Raw genomic sequence first — 19102 nt, 5'->3', positions numbered from 1 at the left:
ACCAGTAACACTGAGCAATGATCAAGGTCTGGATCAATCATGCTAATCAATAAACTTTGGGGCTTGATCCCCACTAGTAGTATATGACTTGGATATCCGTAAGTGTGGAATTAATTAACAATCAAAGGGAATAATGAATTCAGATTCGGTGTTAGAGTCGGCGCCCAACTCCACTCTGCCTCTCCGGCTACCCACGTGGTACGGGACCATCCACATAAATTATACAAAATGGAAATTAATAAAAAAGACCATTTAATAGCTAAATGGTTTATTCAAAAACTAAACAAAATGTAAATCAATGCACTCCCTAACCTGAACACTTCCTACTTCGGCAATGAGTTGACCTATTCCCTATATCAACACTCTTACAGCAACTCTACCTTTTTGGCGACCAGCTAGATGTTAGTGCTAAGGTCCTGGGAAGAGGTGGAGTGGATACCTTCCCTGTGTTGCTCCGGATCCCACACTGTCCTTCCCACATGCTTCTCTACCCAGACGCCCAGCTCTGTATCCTTACGCTTGGCTTTACTACATTGTTCCTAGGTGTTTAAGATTAACAACTAATCTCTGTTGCACTGAATGATCCAGATTGGTTGAATTCTTTTAACTGACGTTAATTACACAAGCATCTAGGGAAGAGCTATTTCCGTTTACAAAATGGCTATTTGACCTTTGAGAAAATACCAAAAATATGGAGCTTTGGTGACCTTCGTGACCTAAGGTCGCCCAAATCCTTCCGCCTCCACGTCTAGTCCCGCTAGTGACGTCACTGATGGTGACTTAACTCATTATTCTGGTACTATATTATTCTTGATACTATAACCAGGAATATTATACAATTTGAATGAACACTAATTTCTCTAGATAAGTGAATTCTGTAAAATAATTCATTATACGAAACTGTGAACAAAGGCGGCAATTATTTTCACCGTCAATCCCCCCAGGGGATGCTCCCGGGTCACCACACATGGGTCCAGCTTCCCATTCTCCCACGCGTAGATAAAACATTCTGGATCATTCCTACAACAGCTAGTTTGTTACAAACGTGCCTGTGGCCCTAAGCTATCAGGGGCCCAACATATGGAAAAGTTGGCCGTGAGAGAGAAATGCCAGATGACAGCGTCGTGACCCAAAGGTCAATAATGGCCTTCCATTTCCCGGCAGTCCCCAGGAACAGCAGGTTTCTACTCCCCGTCATGGTTAAATTAGAAGTTGTTTACTTATAATTGTGCAAGATTAGCAGCGACCCAAGCGTGGCAGGCGTCTTGGTCTGTGTTTACATGGATGGCATATGCCACGCAGCGCAGGCAAATGGGTAGTATTGTTTGTTCTGACTTCTCTAACTTTGTCTTGTGTTTAACAAGGTATGGACTCCAGGCTGGAGCTTCATACTCCAGGATTGGTCCGACATAAGTGGCATACAAGGTCCTCAACGATTTCTTACACAAGTTTCTAAAGGCAGTTCTTATGTTGGCCAGTCTAGCATATGCCGCTGATGATATCCTTTTAATGTGGGCCTCTGGGGACATGTTCGGTGTGATATCAACCCCCAGATCTTTCTCTCTATCTGACTCTTGCAGGATTTCACCTCCCAGAAGGTACCTTGTGTTCAGCCTTCTGCTCCCTTCGCCTAATTTCATTAATTTACTCTTTCCTGAGTTGAACTTTAGTAGCCATTTTCTAGACTATTCCTCCAGTTTGTCGAGGTCGTCCTGTAGTTTCTGTATATCTTCACCTGTCTTAATTCTCCACATATCTTTATGTGATATCTTGATGTGTGTGTGTTTGTATTAGCACATTCATAATACATATATATTTATACAAACATAATTATACAATGCACACATTTTCACATACACAAAATCATTATTATTAGACAGTAATCATTGTATTTTAAACAACGATAAAAGTCTTCAATATATTTAAAAGAAAACTGAAAAATAGTTCAATTAACTTTGTTATTAACGAGCGTTCAATCTGAATCATTTGCAGATAACAAGCATCGTTCAGCGCCCGAGAATTGATGGTTCAATCGCTCCACAGAGCACCTGCAAATTGAAGCATTAGATATCCTTCCTCCTAATTACCGTAGGCGAGGATTAATTACCAATTACCGCCTGTAAATTCTTAAAGATTCGGTAATGTAATTATGATTATGATTCAAGATTGTCTTTGTTGATTGTTTTGTTCTTGTTGTTATTGGATATTTCTGTCCCATTTATTGTCTTAGAAATAAAAATTATGTGTTTGTGGGGGAACAAATTGGCAAAATGAACAGGGAAAGAGAAAGGAATCAAAATAACAATACACTTAGGGCATGTTACACGAACAGTAGGAGTCTACAAACAAAATAAACGATTTAAATGCTCTTGTTTACATAGAAACAATATAAATAAATAAATAAATAAATATCTTTATTCAGGTAAGGTACATACATACAAGTGATGTTACATTAATGGATTGATATATAGATAGAGTTAGTACATACAATGCCTAAAGCCACTATTACGCAATGCGTTTCGGGCAAGAAAAACATTAATATCTTGAACTTAATACTAATTGAGCATAAAGAATAAAAAGTGTTGAGAACAAATACAAATAAAGATAAAAAAAAAAGGGGGAACATGACTGAAAAAGCAGCACAAATACAATAGTTGACAAACAGTGTTGATTAAAAAAAATAACAGACATGGGTTGACAATAGAGGAGTGAGGTAGGTTACAGGGAATTTATTAGGTAGTGTTTAGTTTTTATCTTAAACTGGTTGAGAGAGGTACAGTCTTTAACATGGTTGGGAAGGTCATTCCACATTCTGGGCCCCTTGATTTGTAGAGCATTTCTAGTTTGATTAAGTCGTACTCTAGGAATATCAAAACTGTATTTATTTCTGGTGTGGTGCTCATGGGTTCTGTTACAACCTTCAATGAAGCTTTTGAGGTCAGGATTGGCATTACAGTTCAGCGTTTTATATATGTATAATACACAAGAGAGAATGTGCAGTGACTTAATATCAAACATATTCAGAGATTTGAGTATGGGTACCGAGTGCTGTCTGGGGCCAGAGTTGGATATTGTCCTAATAGCAGCTTTGTGTTGGGTAATAAGAGGACGTAAATGATTTTGGGTAGTAGAACCCCAAACACAAATACCATAGTTGAGATATGGATAGATGAGGGAGTAATAGAGCATCACCAGGGCAGGGCGAGGTACATAATATCTGATCTTAGAAAGAATGCCAACAGTTTTTGAAACTTTTTTTGATATATTTAGAATGTGTCCCTGGAAATTCAGCTTGTGGTCGATGAGAACGCCAAGGAATTTGCCATCTAATTTGTTACAAATTTGGGTATTGTTTATTTTGAGATTTATTTGATTAGAGGATTTATTGCCAAACAGAATATAAAACGTTTTGTCAATGTTAACGGTGAGTTTGTTGGCAGTTAGCCAAAGATGGACTTTCTCTAGCTCAGTATTTACTGTGGCATTTAGAGCAAGGGGGTCAGGACTGGAGTAAATGAAGGTTGTGTCGTCAGCAAATAGAATTGGTTTGAGGTGTTGGGAGGCATTTGGAAGGTCATTAATGTAGATGAGAAAGAGGAGAGGGCCAAGTATGCTGCCCTGAGGAACACCAATGTTGATGGGTAGGGTGGGAGAAATTGTATTATTCACAGAAACATACTGGAGCCTGTCAGTAAGATAAGATTTGAGGTATTGCAGGGAGTGTCCTCTGACTCCATAATGATGTAATTTAAGAAGAAGGTTTTGGTGGTTGACAGTGTCAAAAGCCTTACGCAGGTCCACAAATAACCCAACAGGGAACTCCTTTTTATCAAGAGCTGCGTGAATTAAGTTAATCATACTAATAAGTGCATCGTTAGTGCTTTTTTTGGGTCTGAAGCCATATTGACAAGAGCTAAGTATATTGTGTTTGGCTAGATAAAGAGTAAAGCTGCTTGTAGATTAGTTTTTCGAATATTTTTGATAAGTTAGGCAGGATTGATATAGGTCTGTAGTTGTTAACATCTGTGAGATCACCACATTTGTGGACAGGGGTTACTCTTGCTTTTTTTAGAATGTCTGGAAAGGTTTGGAGTTCAAGTGACTTGTTGAAGAGCAATGCAATAGCAGGGGCTAAGGATCTGGAGGCTTTTTTTGTAAATTAAAGTTGGTATCTCCTCGAGGGAACTAGACTTGGTTTTAAGGGAAAGGATTATCTCATTGACATCAGTGGAACTAGTAGGCTTTAGGTACAGAGACTGTGGATAGTTACCTGTAAGATAGTCCTTAACATCAGTACTGGAAGATGGAATATCATTTGCAAAGGATGTCCCAATGGAAGAGAAGAACCTATTGAACTCAATAGCAGAATCAGAGGCTGAAAGCTGACCAACGTTATTGGACAGGAGTGTTGGTTTGTTATTTAAAATCTTCTTTGATCCCAATATTTGTGAAATTGTGCTTCAAGTTATTTTAATGTTGCTCTTTATTTGGGTAAATTTATCTTCATAGTATTTAGTTTTGGCTCGTCTAATTATTTTAGATAGCAATAACGAGTAATTCTTTGAGAATTCTTTGGAGACTGTTCCTAGCCTATACTTCTTCTCAAGGTCGTATTGCGTATATATATTATTATTATATCGTATATATATTATTGCACTTACTGAAAAATGGATGAATGTAGAAAACAGACAACTATTAGCTGAATATCAAATAAATGGATTTAAACTATTTCACACAGATAGATCTATTAGACGAGAAAGAGGAGTAGCCATATATGTTAGGGAAAATTTGAAATGTAGTCTCAAAGAGGGAATCAAAACTGAGCCACACACAGAAACTATTTGGTTAGAATTAAACGAAAAAGCTAGAAATCTTATAATTGGAGTTATATACAGACCACCAAACTTAGACAGAATTGAAGCAAAGCATCTATGGGATGAAATATCTAGAGCATCTAGGTCTAACAGTATTTGTGTCATGGGTGACTTTAATTTTAATGGAATAAACTGGAGCGCCAAAACAGGGAATAACGAAGCAGAAGATTTTTTTATTATTAATTGATGATTGCTTTCTTAAGCAACACATTAAGGAACTAATGCAGGAAAATAATTTTTTAGACTTGGTGTTAACTAACAGGGGAAACACAAATTAATGACATCGAAATAGAGAGTGAGCTTGGGAACAGTGATCACAAAGAAATTAGATTATCATAGAATGGAATAGATTTGTAGGAGAAAATTCTGTTAAAGTTCCAGATTTTCGAAAAGCTGATTTTAATGGCCTAAGAAAGTTTTCGGGTGAAAAGAAGATTGAAAAGTCCTAGGGTATTTGGGGTGGGCCGGTCTTGGAGCTAGAAGTGAACCCAACGGTGGGTGATGTAAAAAGGGATTTCGATGTTGACTCAAAATATAACTTATTTAAAAATATTCTAAGCAAAGCACAGGAACATAGTATACTGTACAAATTGAATAGATCGAAAAATAATGACCTAAAATGGATAACAAAGGATCTGAAGAACCTTACAGGTAGAGAGAGACCTTGGTACAAAAGGATTAAAAATGGGGAAGTCGGTTTAGAACAAGAATTCATCCAACTGATTAGAAATGTTAAAAAATGGATAAGTAGGGCAAAATAAAACTTTGAAATTCGCATAGCAGGGTAAGCAAAGATAAATCCTAAAGTTTTTTTTTCAGTTATATCGAACAAACATTAGGGAAAGGATCGTTCCAATAAAAATTGAGACAGGTCAGATAACTGATAATGACGAAGAGACGAGTAGTATTTTTAATAAATATTTTATCTCTGTATTTACTAGAGAGAACTTAACAATATGCCTTCAGCCAAACAAGTCAATGTGGGTGGGGAAGAGGACAGGTTGACTAGTTTAGCAGTTACCAGGGAGGATGTTATTAAACAAATAGTGAAACTCAATCCAAACAAATCTCCAGGGCCAGACGAAGTGTTTGCCAGGATGCTTAAGGAATGCAAAGAGGAGCTTTGCAAGCCACTGTCTACCATATTTAATAAATCACTAGTCAGGCATAGTGCTAGAGTCGTGAAGGTTACTAATGTAATACCAGTTTTTAAGAAAGGAGATAGATCACTTGTGTCAAGATATCGACCAATTTGCCTAGCGTCTCTTATGGGGAAGTTACTTGAATCGATAATTGCAAATACTATTCGTCTTCATCTTGAAAAACATCAATGTTTCACAACTTTGGTTTACAAATTGCCGTTCATTTTTAACAAATCTGCTCATTTTATTCCAACCTAGTTGAAGCAGTTAATAGTGGTAAAGTTTGTGATGTTGTGTACCTAGACTTTCGCAAAGCTCTTGATACAGGGCCACATGAAAGACTGATTAAAAAGATAAAGGCCCAAGGTAATGGGGATGCTATATTAAGTTGAATTAGGGCATGGCTGTATCAAAAGAAACAAAGAGTTAGTATATATAGGGTTAAGTCAGAGTGGCAAAATGTTGTAGGTGGAGTACCTCAAAGGCTCTGTTCTGTGACCTCTGTTACTCATAATATATATATAAATGATTTAGATTCAGGTTTGAGCAGCAATATTTGCAAATTTGCAGATGATACAAAAATCGGTAGGGAAATTAACACGGAAGAAGATTCACTATCATTTCAAGTTGATCTAAATAGGGTTTTGAAATAGTTAAAAGACTAGCAGATGCAGTTTAATGCTGATAAATGTAAAGTTCTGAGGCTAGGTAATGATCATAGGGTTACAAGATACGAGCTAGATGTGTTGAGATTGCGAAGTTGAATTGCGAAAGTTACCATATGAGGCAGCTCCTATTTATAACCACCCAATCCCACTCATATTTGTCCAACTCATGTTTGAAACAATCGAGACCCCACCTCCTCCACGCCACGCGGCAATGGGTTCCACAGATCAACAACCCTGTTACTGAACCAGTATTTACTCAAGTCTTTCTAAATCTAAACTTATCCAATTTATACACATTGTTTCGTGTTATGTCTTGTGTTAATACTTTCAATAACCTATTAATATCCCCCTTTGTTATGTCCATTCATCCGCTTGTAAACCTCTATCATGTCACCTCTAACTCTTCACCTTTCCATTTAATGCAATTTAAGCTTTGTTAATCTTTCTTCACATGACAGGTTTCTAATTTGGGGAATTAACTTTGTCATCCTACGTTGGACACATTCAAGTGAATTTATATCCATTCTATAGTACAGCAACCAAAACTGAACTGCATAATCTAAATGGGGCCTAACCAGAGCAAGATATAGCTGAAGACAACACCAGGTGTTTTGTTACTAACGCTTCGATTAATAAATCCCAGTGTTCTATTTGCCTTATTACGAACATTCATGCATTGATCTTTTGGTTTAAATTCTTACTTATAACTCCCAGATCCCTTTCGCAATCTCAGTACCATCTAGCTCGTATCTTGTAATTCTATCATCATTATCTAGCCTCAAAACTTTACATTTATCAGCATTAAACTGCATCTGCTAATCTTTTGACCATTTCAAAACCTTATTTAGATCGACTTGAAGTGATACCGAGTCTTGTTCCGTGCTTATTTCCCAACCAATTTTTGTATGATCGGCAAATTTGCAAATGTTGCTAATCAAACCTGAATCTAAATCATTTATATATATATTATAAACAACAGAGGTCCCAGTACAGAGCCTTGAGGCACTCCATTTACAATATTTTGCCACTCTGACTTAACACCATTTATACGAACTCTTTGTTTCCTTTGGTATAGCCATGCCCTAATCCAACTTTATATAGCATCCCCAATACCATGAGCCTCTATCTTTTTAATCTGTCTTTCATGTGGCACTGTATCAAAAGCTTTGCTAAAGTCAAGGTACACAACATCGCAAACCTTACCACTATCAACTGCCTCAACTATGCTGGAATAAAATAATAGCAAATTTGTTAAACATGAACGGCCATTTGTAAAACCATGTTGCGAATCATTTATTAATTTATGTTTTTCAAGATGAAGACGAATTGTATTTACAATTATCGATTCAGTTAACTTTCCCACAATAGACGCTAGGCTAATTGGCCGATAGTTTGATGCGAATGATCTATCTCTTTTCTTAAAAATTGGTACCACATTAGCAACCTTCCATGACCCTGGCACTCTGCCTGACTCTACTGATTTATTAAATATGGTAAGTAATTAATTATCAAAAGAAGGCACCAAACCGGGAAGGCTATGTAGCACCTTCAAATGCGCAAAATAATCAGAGGGCGCTAAATATCACCAAGGATGCCAATACGAGAACAAAAACGCATAAGGCGAACGATATCAAAAGTATCCAAGTCACCAAGAATTCTATTGAGGGACAGGTGACCGCGAGGGGCGGTCGGAAAGCAAGACACACGATCGTCCTGGAAGTCAGGACATTCAAGAAGGACATGCACGACTGTAAGAGGGACAATGAAACTAGAACAATAAGGAGCAGGGCGGCGCTCCATGAAGTGACCATGGGTTAAGCGAGTATGGCCAATACGCAACCTCGCCAGAGCTGTTTCCCACCGCCGGTTACTGTGGAAGGAGGACGGCCACGAGGAAACACAACATTTAAGAGTACGTAGCTTGTTACCAGTAACAGACAACCAAGAAGCCTGCCAACGGGTAAGGACTGAGGAATGGATAACCGGGTAAAAGTCGGAATACGGAATGCCTTTACGAGAGATGGGACAAGAGCGGACAGCTTCCTTGGCGGCAGCATCCGCACGCTCATTTAAAGACACACCAATATGGCTGGGAACCCAACAAAACTCAACCGACTTAAATTTACTGTGAACAAGAAACAACCAATGCTGGATCTCGACAACTACTGTGAGATTTTTTTCTACGCCTACCTCCCTTAGGAGGTGGACTACAAGTTTAAAGGCTGCTCATGGCAGTTAAGCACGAGTCCAATAGAAAAAGGAAAAGCGGGAGCAAACCGCCAGGCCTCCACTACCAAGGGTGAAAACCTGTCCACAATAGGTCGCTGGCTCCTCCTAGTTAAACAGGACGTTAAAACTAATAAAGGGTAACCGTCGGGTTCTCACAATCAAATATTTACATTTGATGTGGCGCTATGAATTGGAATTCGAATTCCCAAGAACAGCCGCCTTATCAAGATCACATCAACATTTAATAATATGCAGAAATATGGTGGAATAATATGGTTGAAGGGTTGACATCAAAGACCATTTTCTATAACATAACAATTTATTAATAACAAGAAACTAACTACTACATTACCGAGTTTACGTTACGTTAATGTCCATCCAGTGGCACGATAACAAACAGCTAAATAGCAACCCTTGCTGTGAGGCTGCATACTGAACTAACCTGAACACAGGTGTGCCCACTGATGACGCAATATTGCAAAACCAAGAAAAATATCACAGACTAAGTTACACCACAGCGAATGGTTACGTTATTGTACATCAAGTGGCATTTGCAACACAGCTATTCAATAGCCCCTCGAGAAGTGACAGCAGGCTCCATCTTGCTGACACTTCGGGCTGACAACATACACTAACTGAACAAATGAAGGATATCCACTGAAGACACAAGCATGCAATCAAGAGTGTCTCGGTTTCCCTGACAGCTACTATAATCACAAACTTAGGGGTCCTCCCGCCCCCCAGGAGAGACCCACGTAACTAGCCGGGTAGTCCAACAGTGACCCCCCCCTATCACAACCCAGTGTGAACACTCTTTGCAACTCCCTACAAGGAGTTGCACTGTTGTAAACAGTAACAAAGACAGGCAAGGCGGGATTCTGGGACACAGCTCCACAGATCCCTAGATTACTCTACTCTCGTCACTAGACGACAACCAAAAGCAATTGCCTTAAGTGATTAATTACGTTAATTGACTGATCGCAGCAGTCAGCAACAAAGTACTACGGTAATCACAAACAATTGTCTCACACTAGACAACAACATGATGATACTCTACGTTAATCTTTAACACTTGTCTGTCTTGTTAACAATAACTCAAACTTATATTACATCACACTTGACTCCTTACAAGTATTCAGTGAGTAATTCTCAATTAAGGTCAAACGGACCACTAATTACATCCCCATTGAGTTACGTTAACTAAGCCTACCCTAACTTGGTAGCTTCTCAACAGTCTGTGTCAAAAAATTACTAGCGAGTGTTAATTACCCTAATTAATTCTGAGCAATTAATTAACTGTCACCAGGACCGATAATTAATCATCCATAAATACGTCTCACTCCGCACTGCCTAAACAGGTCTCATCAAACACTGAATTCACGGGAAAGGAGTTAATTACCCTAATTAACAAGATGTGCCACTAATCCACTGTCCTCAGACAGGATATAATTGATACAACGATTTATGCTAGCTCCATGACCTCGCTTTACCGAGTCATCGGAGCTCTCCGATGTTAATTACTCCACTAATTAACCTGAGCCACTAATTGCTATACCCCTGAAAGGTAATTAGTCTCGAGCAAATTACGTTAACACAAATACTGACAGACTCTGACAGATCCTCTCCCACTACGTGAATTCATGATGAGATGGCTAATTACATAATTAGCTAGTGGTCAATTAGTTGTCACACGGACAATTAATTGCTCCCGAGACGTATCTCACTCAAGCTCAACACTGTTCTCTCTTAACAGCCCTCACTCACTCCACAATATTTAGTGTGCACCCCTTATCCAGTTAATTACCCCTTACTTAATTAACTCACTGAATCCTTAAGTCCTCAACACAACTTAAAGAAACAAAGTAACCCCAGCGTTACATAGGTCACACTACAATGGCATGCAACATCATAAATGCACTGCCCACATATGGTTGCGGCTACTGCAACTCGCTAATTACTGTGCCCACACAATGGCACATGGTTGTGCAACACACAAGAGTATACCATTATTACTGCCCCCCCCTTATCTTGCACCCGTTGCAAAGGACTACTGTGAACACACACTTACCTCAGCAAGGCAATTAACCCATCAATTGCCTGCTCTCATTAAGCACTGTGAATTCCCCTGAATAATCCTAGAGGTCCCTTAAACCCTCAGCACAGTTCCTGGGGCAATAATATCGTATAAACTGATAACAACACTGCACAAACCTGCAACATAATGATGCCGTCAGCATACCCCACATGCTAATGACATCATTAGGCAATCAGTCAGCAATCACATCTACTAACTCACCACACAACACAGTACATAAAGCATGCAAATGAACACATAGGAATGGCATTCACATAATCAATGAAAATTATATCATCAGGTAAATGTAACTAACTACACAGACCTCAGGGCCCCCACTGACATCCCTGCAACCTGGCCTGCCTACCTCTAATGATTATAATTTTACGGTACTCTATGGCATTAATCCAGTCTGAACGATTATATAGAATCGACAGGCTGGATCACTTATATGGTAAATCTCTCTACACTGACCGGTTACATACTCTAGTCAGTCTACTATATATATACATTATGATACTACAGTGTGGTCCCATGTATAACATCTATCTCCAGGTACCGCCCTATCAATCACCTGGACCCTACTGACAGCTGTCACTCGGCTGCTTCTCTAGCCTGGCGAGGCTCTGAGACAACTCTTACCGTGAATTTCCACCGGTACTCTCACACTGTACACAATGATAATAGTAATCATGTCTTTCCTTATTTTTTTTCTCATTTCCCAGGTCACTACCACTCTAGCTGTCAACACTTAGCTTGCTTGCTCCTCATGCATCGACAAGATGTGGCCCTAGGCTGTCCCGGGAAAGTGGCCAAGGCATGTGGCCACCGCGTGGCCCACAGCGCCCCTCCCGAGCTGAGAGGGGGGGGGGGGGTGGTGGTAGCCGGCGCTCGGGCAGGCGGGTGGGTAGCCACGCGCAGGCCGAGCCGGGCCGAGCGGCTGGGTTGCCTGGGGGTGGCCACGGGTAGCGCATGATGTCATAGCACCCCACCCGGCTGAGCTGGTGCGCGGGGTGGGGTGGGGTTGGGCCGCGCTGGTGGCCTGGGTGGGTGGCCCCCCCGAGCAGCTGGCCAAGGTGGGTGGCCGCGGGTGGCCACGGGCGGCCTGGGTGCCTCGGGCTGGCAGGCTGCCGCCCACAGGCGTTCACACGCGGATGGGGAATCACTAACAACCCCATCAAACCAGAGCCTGCCTTGCTCTACACTGGGGTGACAATGGCCGGCGGCGTCCCCACACTGACGCAGCCTGGTGGAATTCAAAGTCCAACATGGGCCTGTAATCACACTACAATTACACTAGGAGGCCCTGCTCGATTCCACTAAGTGCCCAATAACACTAGACAGGTTATCCAAACCACCTGTTACACCATGAGGCTCTGCCAGCTGCCTCATGGGTGAACACTGTCAACCGTCTCTTTAGCTTTTTACTGTTCCTTCCGTAAATCCTTGGCCCCAATTCACCCAATTGGGCCTCGACACAACCCCTGCTGGCAGGAGTGCCATATTCGACGAGTAATTTGGACGACAGAAGCGATTAACATGGGGTGGAGGTTGATGGCATGCCACCTCCACCAGACACTTCTTCCTCCGCTTGCCGCCCAATTCAAACTGACTCCCTGGCGGGCAGGGAAACTCAAATGCCCATACCTCCTCCCTACTTTGTCTTGACCAATCAGCCCAAAGCCGGCACGGCTCCCTCATGCCGCTCCCAATCACAGCACTTCGCGCCAAAACTCGGCTTGGAGCACACATGCCTAAACCAATCACAGGCTCACTCACCCTCGAGCATCCCGTGACGTCACAAGGAGGGGGAGGCCAAAAAGACAGTGGCGTGATGTCTCCCATGTTGGGGGGGGGGGGGCCAACGTTCACTCCACTCTCCCCCCCCCCACCTCTAACGGTTTTAGTCAAGTACCTCCTCATCCTATTTCACAAACAGAAAAATTTCAGTAATTCTCTCTACAGAGCAATCACAGACTTCTGACTACTCCCAAATGATAAGTATATGATAGTTTGAAAGCTTCAGTTTCTAGAGTGACTAGCCTAATCTAGAAACTAGGAAAACTAGCTGAGGGAATCTAGATCCCTCACATACTGGATGAACCGGATTAAAGGACCCAAGAGCCTTGAGGGCACTACGAGACTCAACAACAACTAAAAAGGAAGACTGACAACGAGAAAGCAGGAGACGAAGAGCAGAGAGAATAGCATAAAGTTCCGCTGTAAAGATGCTAGTCTCCAGAGGTAAGTGACACATATAAGTGCGATCAGGAAAAACAGAGTAGCCAACACCATCCGCCGACTTTGACCCATAGGTGAAGACAGAAACGGAGCGGGAGTGAGAAGAAAAGTGCTCAAGGAAAAGGCGTTTTAGAACCGTAGGAGGGGTAAAGGCTTTAGTGATACGGGTCAAGGAAGTACAAAACCGCGGAAGAGTGACTCTCCATGGGGGCAAAAAAGGAACAACACGAGGAGAAACATTAGAAATACGAACGGAAAGAGAATCCTGGAGGCGAGATAACCGGACAGAAAGAGGGAGGTGGTGAAGAGGAACAGGAACCGCAGGAGGGGTAAAAGTTAAAGCACGACAGAGGCGAGAGGAAGGATGTTGTAAGGACCGCGCAAGATAGCGAAGACAGTAGCGATCACGGCGGTCCTGGAGAGACAGGAAGCTAGTGTCAACATACAAGCTAAGGACGGGAGTCGAACGAAAGGCACCAGAACTGAGGCGCAACCCAGTATGGTGCAAAGCATCAAGACGGCGAAGAGTAGAAGGAGAAGCAGACGAGTAAGCAGGGCAACCAAAATCGAGCTTAGACAGGACGAGAGAGGAATGTAAAGCAAGGAGTGCGCGCCTATCTGCCCCCCAAGAAGTATGGGACAAGACCTGAAGGAGGGAAAGGGCCTTAGAGCACTCAACACGGAGGTAAGAGATATGGGGAGACCAAGACAAATGAGTGTCAAGGCATAACCCCAAAAGCTTCGCGGAATCTTTGTATTCAAGGGGATGACCATAAAGTGACAAAGAGGGACGAAGAACTACCCGTTTCCGCGTAAAAGTCATGGCATAAGTCTTAGAAGTAGAGAACTTGAAGCCATGATCGGTGGCCCAAGACGACACGGCATCAATTGCAAGTTGAAGCCGGCGCTGAAGGAGAGGCGAATCATCACCCTGACAGCAAATGGTAAGATCATCGACATAGAGAGCGGAGAAGACACCAGAAGGAAGAGAGGAAAGAAGACCATTGAGGGCAACCAGAAAAAGAGTAGTGCTCAGAACACTACCCTGGGGCACACCTTCGTATTGCCGAAAAGAGGCAGAGAGAGCGGTACCAAGGCGCACCCAAAAGGAACGATGAGAGAGGAAGCTGAGGAGAAAGAGGCAGATGACCACGAAGGCCAAAAGAATGAAGTTGAGATAGAATATGATATCGTCAAGTGGTGTCGTAAGCCTTTTCCAGGTCAAAAAGGACGGCAACAACGGAGGTCTTCACAGCAAAAGCAGTACGAATATAGACCTCCAAGTTCACCAGGACATCTGTCGTGATGCGGCACTTGCAGAAACCAAATTGAGAAGGTGAGAGGAGGTGATGGTGTTCCAGGAACCACATCAGACGAACGTTAACCATATGTTCAAAGAGTTTGCAGACACAACTTGTGAGAGCAATAGGGCGAAAGTCCTTAGAGGAAGTACCCAGAGAAGTACCCAGAGACCCCGGTTTGCAAACATGGAGGACAACGGCATCGAGCCAGTCCTCAGGGACTGACGACGACTCCCAGATCCGATTATATAGACTCAGTAAATATTGAGACGTGCATGGAGGGAGATGGCGAAGCACCTCATAATGAATACCGTCGGAGCCCGCCGCCGTAGAACCGCAGAGGGTCAGGGCAGAACGAAGTTCATAGAGAGAGAAGGGATCATTATAGGGAAGCTGAAGATGAGTGCAGAAATCTAAAGGACGAGACTCAAGGACAGGTTTACGAAGAAGAAAAGATTGGGGAAGACGAAGACCAGAGCTAACAGAAGAAAAGTGGGAACCCAGTACGGAAGCGACCTGCAATGGGTCCGCCACAAGAGTATCATGGAGGTGAAGGACCGGTGAAACATCGGGAACGAACTTACCCGCTATCTTGCGGATACGCTTCCAGATCTGGGCCAGAGAAGTTTTGGACGTAATTGTCGAGACATAAGATGCCCAACATTCACGTTTAGCCGTACGGATGGCCCTATGGGCCACCGCACTCGCTTTCCGAAAGAAAAGAAAAGAATCGGTCGTCTGCCTACGGCGGTGCCTCTTCCAGGCTGCACGCTTACAGCGGACAGCCCGATCACAGCCCGCATTCCACCAGGGAACGCACTTCCGTGGACCCCGAGAGGAAGAGCGAGGGATAGAGCGGAGGGCAGCGTTGAAGACAGTGTCATGAAAAAGGAGGAGAGCATGAGAGAAAGGCAGAAAGGAGAGGTCAGAGAGAGTAGCACTGAGGGTAAATAGGGTCCAGTCCGCCATAGCAAACTGCCACCTAGGGAAAGAGAGGGAAGGGCGAAAAGAGAAAAAGGAAACAAGGATGGGGAAATGATCACTTCCATGGAGGTCATCAAGAACCTGCCACGTGAAATCTAAGTAAAGAGAAGAAGAGCAGAGAGAAAGAACAGGACAAGAAAGGGTGCGAGTCCGAGAGTCCAAATGAGTGGGCTCACCAGAATTCAGAAGAGACAGGGAAGAAGAGAGGAGAAACGGCTCAAGAAGGCGACCCCGGGTATTCGTCAGAACGTCACCCCAAAGAGAATGACGACTATTGAAGTCACCCAGCAGGAGCACAGGCTCCGGAAAGGAGTCAAGGAGGTGTTTCAAATCAGGAAGAGAAAGCGGGACACTTGGGGGGAGATAAATGGAACAAACTGTGTACCATTTCCCCACAAAGATACGAGCAGCAGAACAATGGAGAGGCGAAGGAAAAAGTAAAGGAACAAAGGGAACATCAGCACGAATCAAGAGAGCAGAAGAATTAGAAGCCCCCAGCAATGGCTGGGGGGGGGGGGAAGAGAGAAAGGAATAGCAACGAAAACGACCAGGACGAGCACCAAGCATCGGCTCCTGGAGACAGACACAAAGGGGCAAAAACCGCAAAATCAGAAGTTGGAGTTCAAGGAAATTGGCGTAATAATCTCGAACGTTCCACTGAAGAATGGACATCGACGAGAAGAGAAAGGACAACAACAGAGAACAAGGAAGAAACAAAGGCGAAAGAGCAACAGAGCACGTTAAAGAATATCAGGGTCGGGATCAGGGTCAGCAAAGTCAGGGTTAGGGGGCATGGGTAAACTGAGCAAAGATGGAGGGAAGGAAACGGGAGAACAGATCAGAGGTGGGCGGGCGGGGTCCGGAGGAGGAGGAAGAGGAGGAGACAACGGAGAGGAGCAGTCAAGGACAGCAGCAGGAAGAGGGGGGTGGGGTAGAAAGAGGGGAGCGAACCTCAGCAAGGGCAGCAACCGAGAGGGAAGCGGGGACTAAAGAAACCTCCATAGCAGGAACAGGGGGCGCAACCACCGAAATGGGAGGGGAAGGAGCGAGAGAGGCAGAAGTAGGGGCCGAGGAAGAAAGCGAAACCTTCTTACCCGCTGGGGAGGAGGAAGGAGAGGAGCCAGGCTTACGCATCTGACTTAAAGAGACAGGTGTCCCAGCAACCACGTACTGGGCAACGGATTCTAGCGTCTCAACAGGAGAAGCTGAACGAGAGCACACATGACGGCCGTTTGGAGAGCGATGGACATCAGCCCACACTGACAGGCGGCGGGGAGAGTCAAGAGACGGAGGGGAAGGATGGGAAGGAGGAATGGCGGGAGACGAGGAAGAAGACACAGGAGACACGACAGACCGGGTAGAAAGAAGGGGAACCCCAGACAGAGGACCAGGAGGCGAATCTTTCAGGAGAGAACCCAAAGGAACAGAGGAGGGGGGCAGTGGGCATATCAGGGTCCAAGGCCCGGAAACGGTTGTGAGTCTGAGGAAGGCGGGAAGGACGAGGAGAGGAAGAGCGCATCACGCGAGCATAAGAGATATTAGCATAAGGCAGGAGCCGGCGAACCTGGCGTCTCGCCTCAGGAAAAGATAAACGCTCCCGGTGCTTCAAGTTGAGGACAGCTGCCTCAAGCTTGTAATGGACACACGCATGGGAGAAGGTAGGATGGGCCTCACCGCAGTTGAGGCAACGAGCCTGGGGAGAAGTGCACTCCGCTTAGAGTGACCTTCGCCACCACACAAAGGACAGAGAGAAACAGTCCCAGAGCAGCGGAGGGCACCATGCCCAAACCTCCAGCACTTGTTACAGAGCCGCGGAGAAGGAATGTACTCCTGGACAGAGCACCTGGCAGCATCAAGAATGACAGAGGGCGGAAGGGTCCTACCATCAAAGGTAATCTTCACAACCCGGAGGGGTTGACGGCGACTACCACGAGGGGGACGAGTAAACGTGTCCACCTGGAGAATAGAATGACCCTGGGCAGCAAGGATATGTCGAATATCGTCGTGGCAGTCGCGCAGGTCCCGAACACCGGTCGCAACATGGGGCGGGAGCAGAATAGTGCCAACACTGGCATTCAACTGAGCGTTCTTCGAGACCCGAACAGGGGTTTCGCCAAGGCAGGATAAGGCAGCCAAGCGGGAAGCAGCATCCTGAGAAGGAGCAGCAACGACACGTGTACCGAGACGAGTGGGGTTGAAAGTAATGGAGGCATCCACAGAATCAACGAGATGTCGATGGAGGGAGAAATCGTCAGGAGGCGCAGAATCAAGAGGGAGGAGATCAAAATATTTGGCCCACGAAGCGGGACCAAACAAGGCTTGATAGGTAGCAGAACTGGAAGGAATCGAGCGAGGGCGGCCGTGACGAGGACGGCGGTGAGAACCCCCAGAGAGAGAGGGGTTAAAAGGCGCAGTAGTTACAACTAGAGAAGGAGCCGCACCAGGGAACGAGGTAGTCACCACTGGGGGCTTGGGGCTCAACCCAACCACAGAGGAGGGAGGGGAGCCAGGGGAAGGAGTCAGAGAGGCCAAAGGAGGAGCAAGGTTGGGGCCCAATGCAGCGGAGGCTACAGAGCCCGGTCTTCCAACACGGACTGACTCGGGGGCTTGGTCGCCCACCCCACGAGCCTGAGAAGGTAAAGCAAAAACAGCCGAAACAGGGGTCATCATTACAAAAAAGAAAATTCATTCACGAATGTGCCCCCACACCCACCATGGAGCCACAATTAGAGGCAGGACACCCAACAAGAAGCTATCGCCGATCTTGCCGGGGCCTCCTAGGGGTGCGTCGTGAGTATACGCCCCACAAACGCCACCTTAAGAAACCGACAGTCCGTTGAGATCGGGTTCAGTGACGAAAGGGGGATTGACAATAAAAGGTTCCCCTCGCTCTCAACGTCGGGTACTACAGTTCTACGGGTGTGTCGGAAAATCCGACACCATTTAATAATAATATCATACAGACAGATAAGAGCTGTGTTACCAACAAGTTACCCATAGAAAACGTAACCTGTAGTGGAATTACCGTCTATAGAAAACGGGATATCATCACCACATACTATTATAATTCACCAGCTATTCTGCTGGGAATTATTCTTAAATACATTAGTCTTTGGACTTTACCATCATAAAAACATCTTATATAAATTAACTTAATTATCAATATTAAAGTAGAGTAAATGTGACCCTTCTATCACTTTCTGAAATCTGGACAAAGTAGGCCAGGGGTCAGTGGGGAAGGAGGGAGCCATTGTTGTGTCACCTCCGAGACGTGTGGAGCGAGTTCGGCTCCTATCATTCTGGACAATGTCGGCCAGTGACGTCAATAGAATGGAGTGTTAGATGCAGCCATTTATATTGAGACCAGAGGCTCACACGGGAGCAAATTCGGCTCCTGTTAATTTACTGGGACGTAGTGTTATGGAAACCAAAGGTACCATCTCCAACACGATGTCTACAATCAAGTTAAGTGTCTATCCGAAACCCGTTTATCATTCATTTATGGCCATTAATGTCAGGATATAGGGTGACCCGGTTAGATCGCGAAATCGCCTCAAACTAAAGGTAATTAAGCCAGGTCTCAATGTTC

General features: G+C 44.2%; 1 protein-coding gene across 1 annotated transcript in view; it reads left to right on the top strand.

Moving 5' to 3' along the window:
* Positions 1–19102, top strand: part of LOC138360184 (uncharacterized) — a 50323-nt gene that overhangs the window by 12106 nt on the left and 19115 nt on the right. The window contains exon 3 of the mRNA XM_069320130.1: positions 6275–6382. Coding sequence (XP_069176231.1) covers positions 6275–6382 — 108 coding nt within the window. The remainder of the gene's footprint in view (positions 1–6274; positions 6383–19102) is intronic.

This window comes from Procambarus clarkii, unplaced genomic scaffold (assembly GCF_040958095.1).
Source record: "Procambarus clarkii isolate CNS0578487 unplaced genomic scaffold, FALCON_Pclarkii_2.0 HiC_scaffold_99, whole genome shotgun sequence".
Classification (NCBI taxonomy): domain Eukaryota; kingdom Metazoa; phylum Arthropoda; class Malacostraca; order Decapoda; family Cambaridae; genus Procambarus; species Procambarus clarkii.
This window is presented reverse-complemented; position numbering and strand designations above follow the sequence as displayed.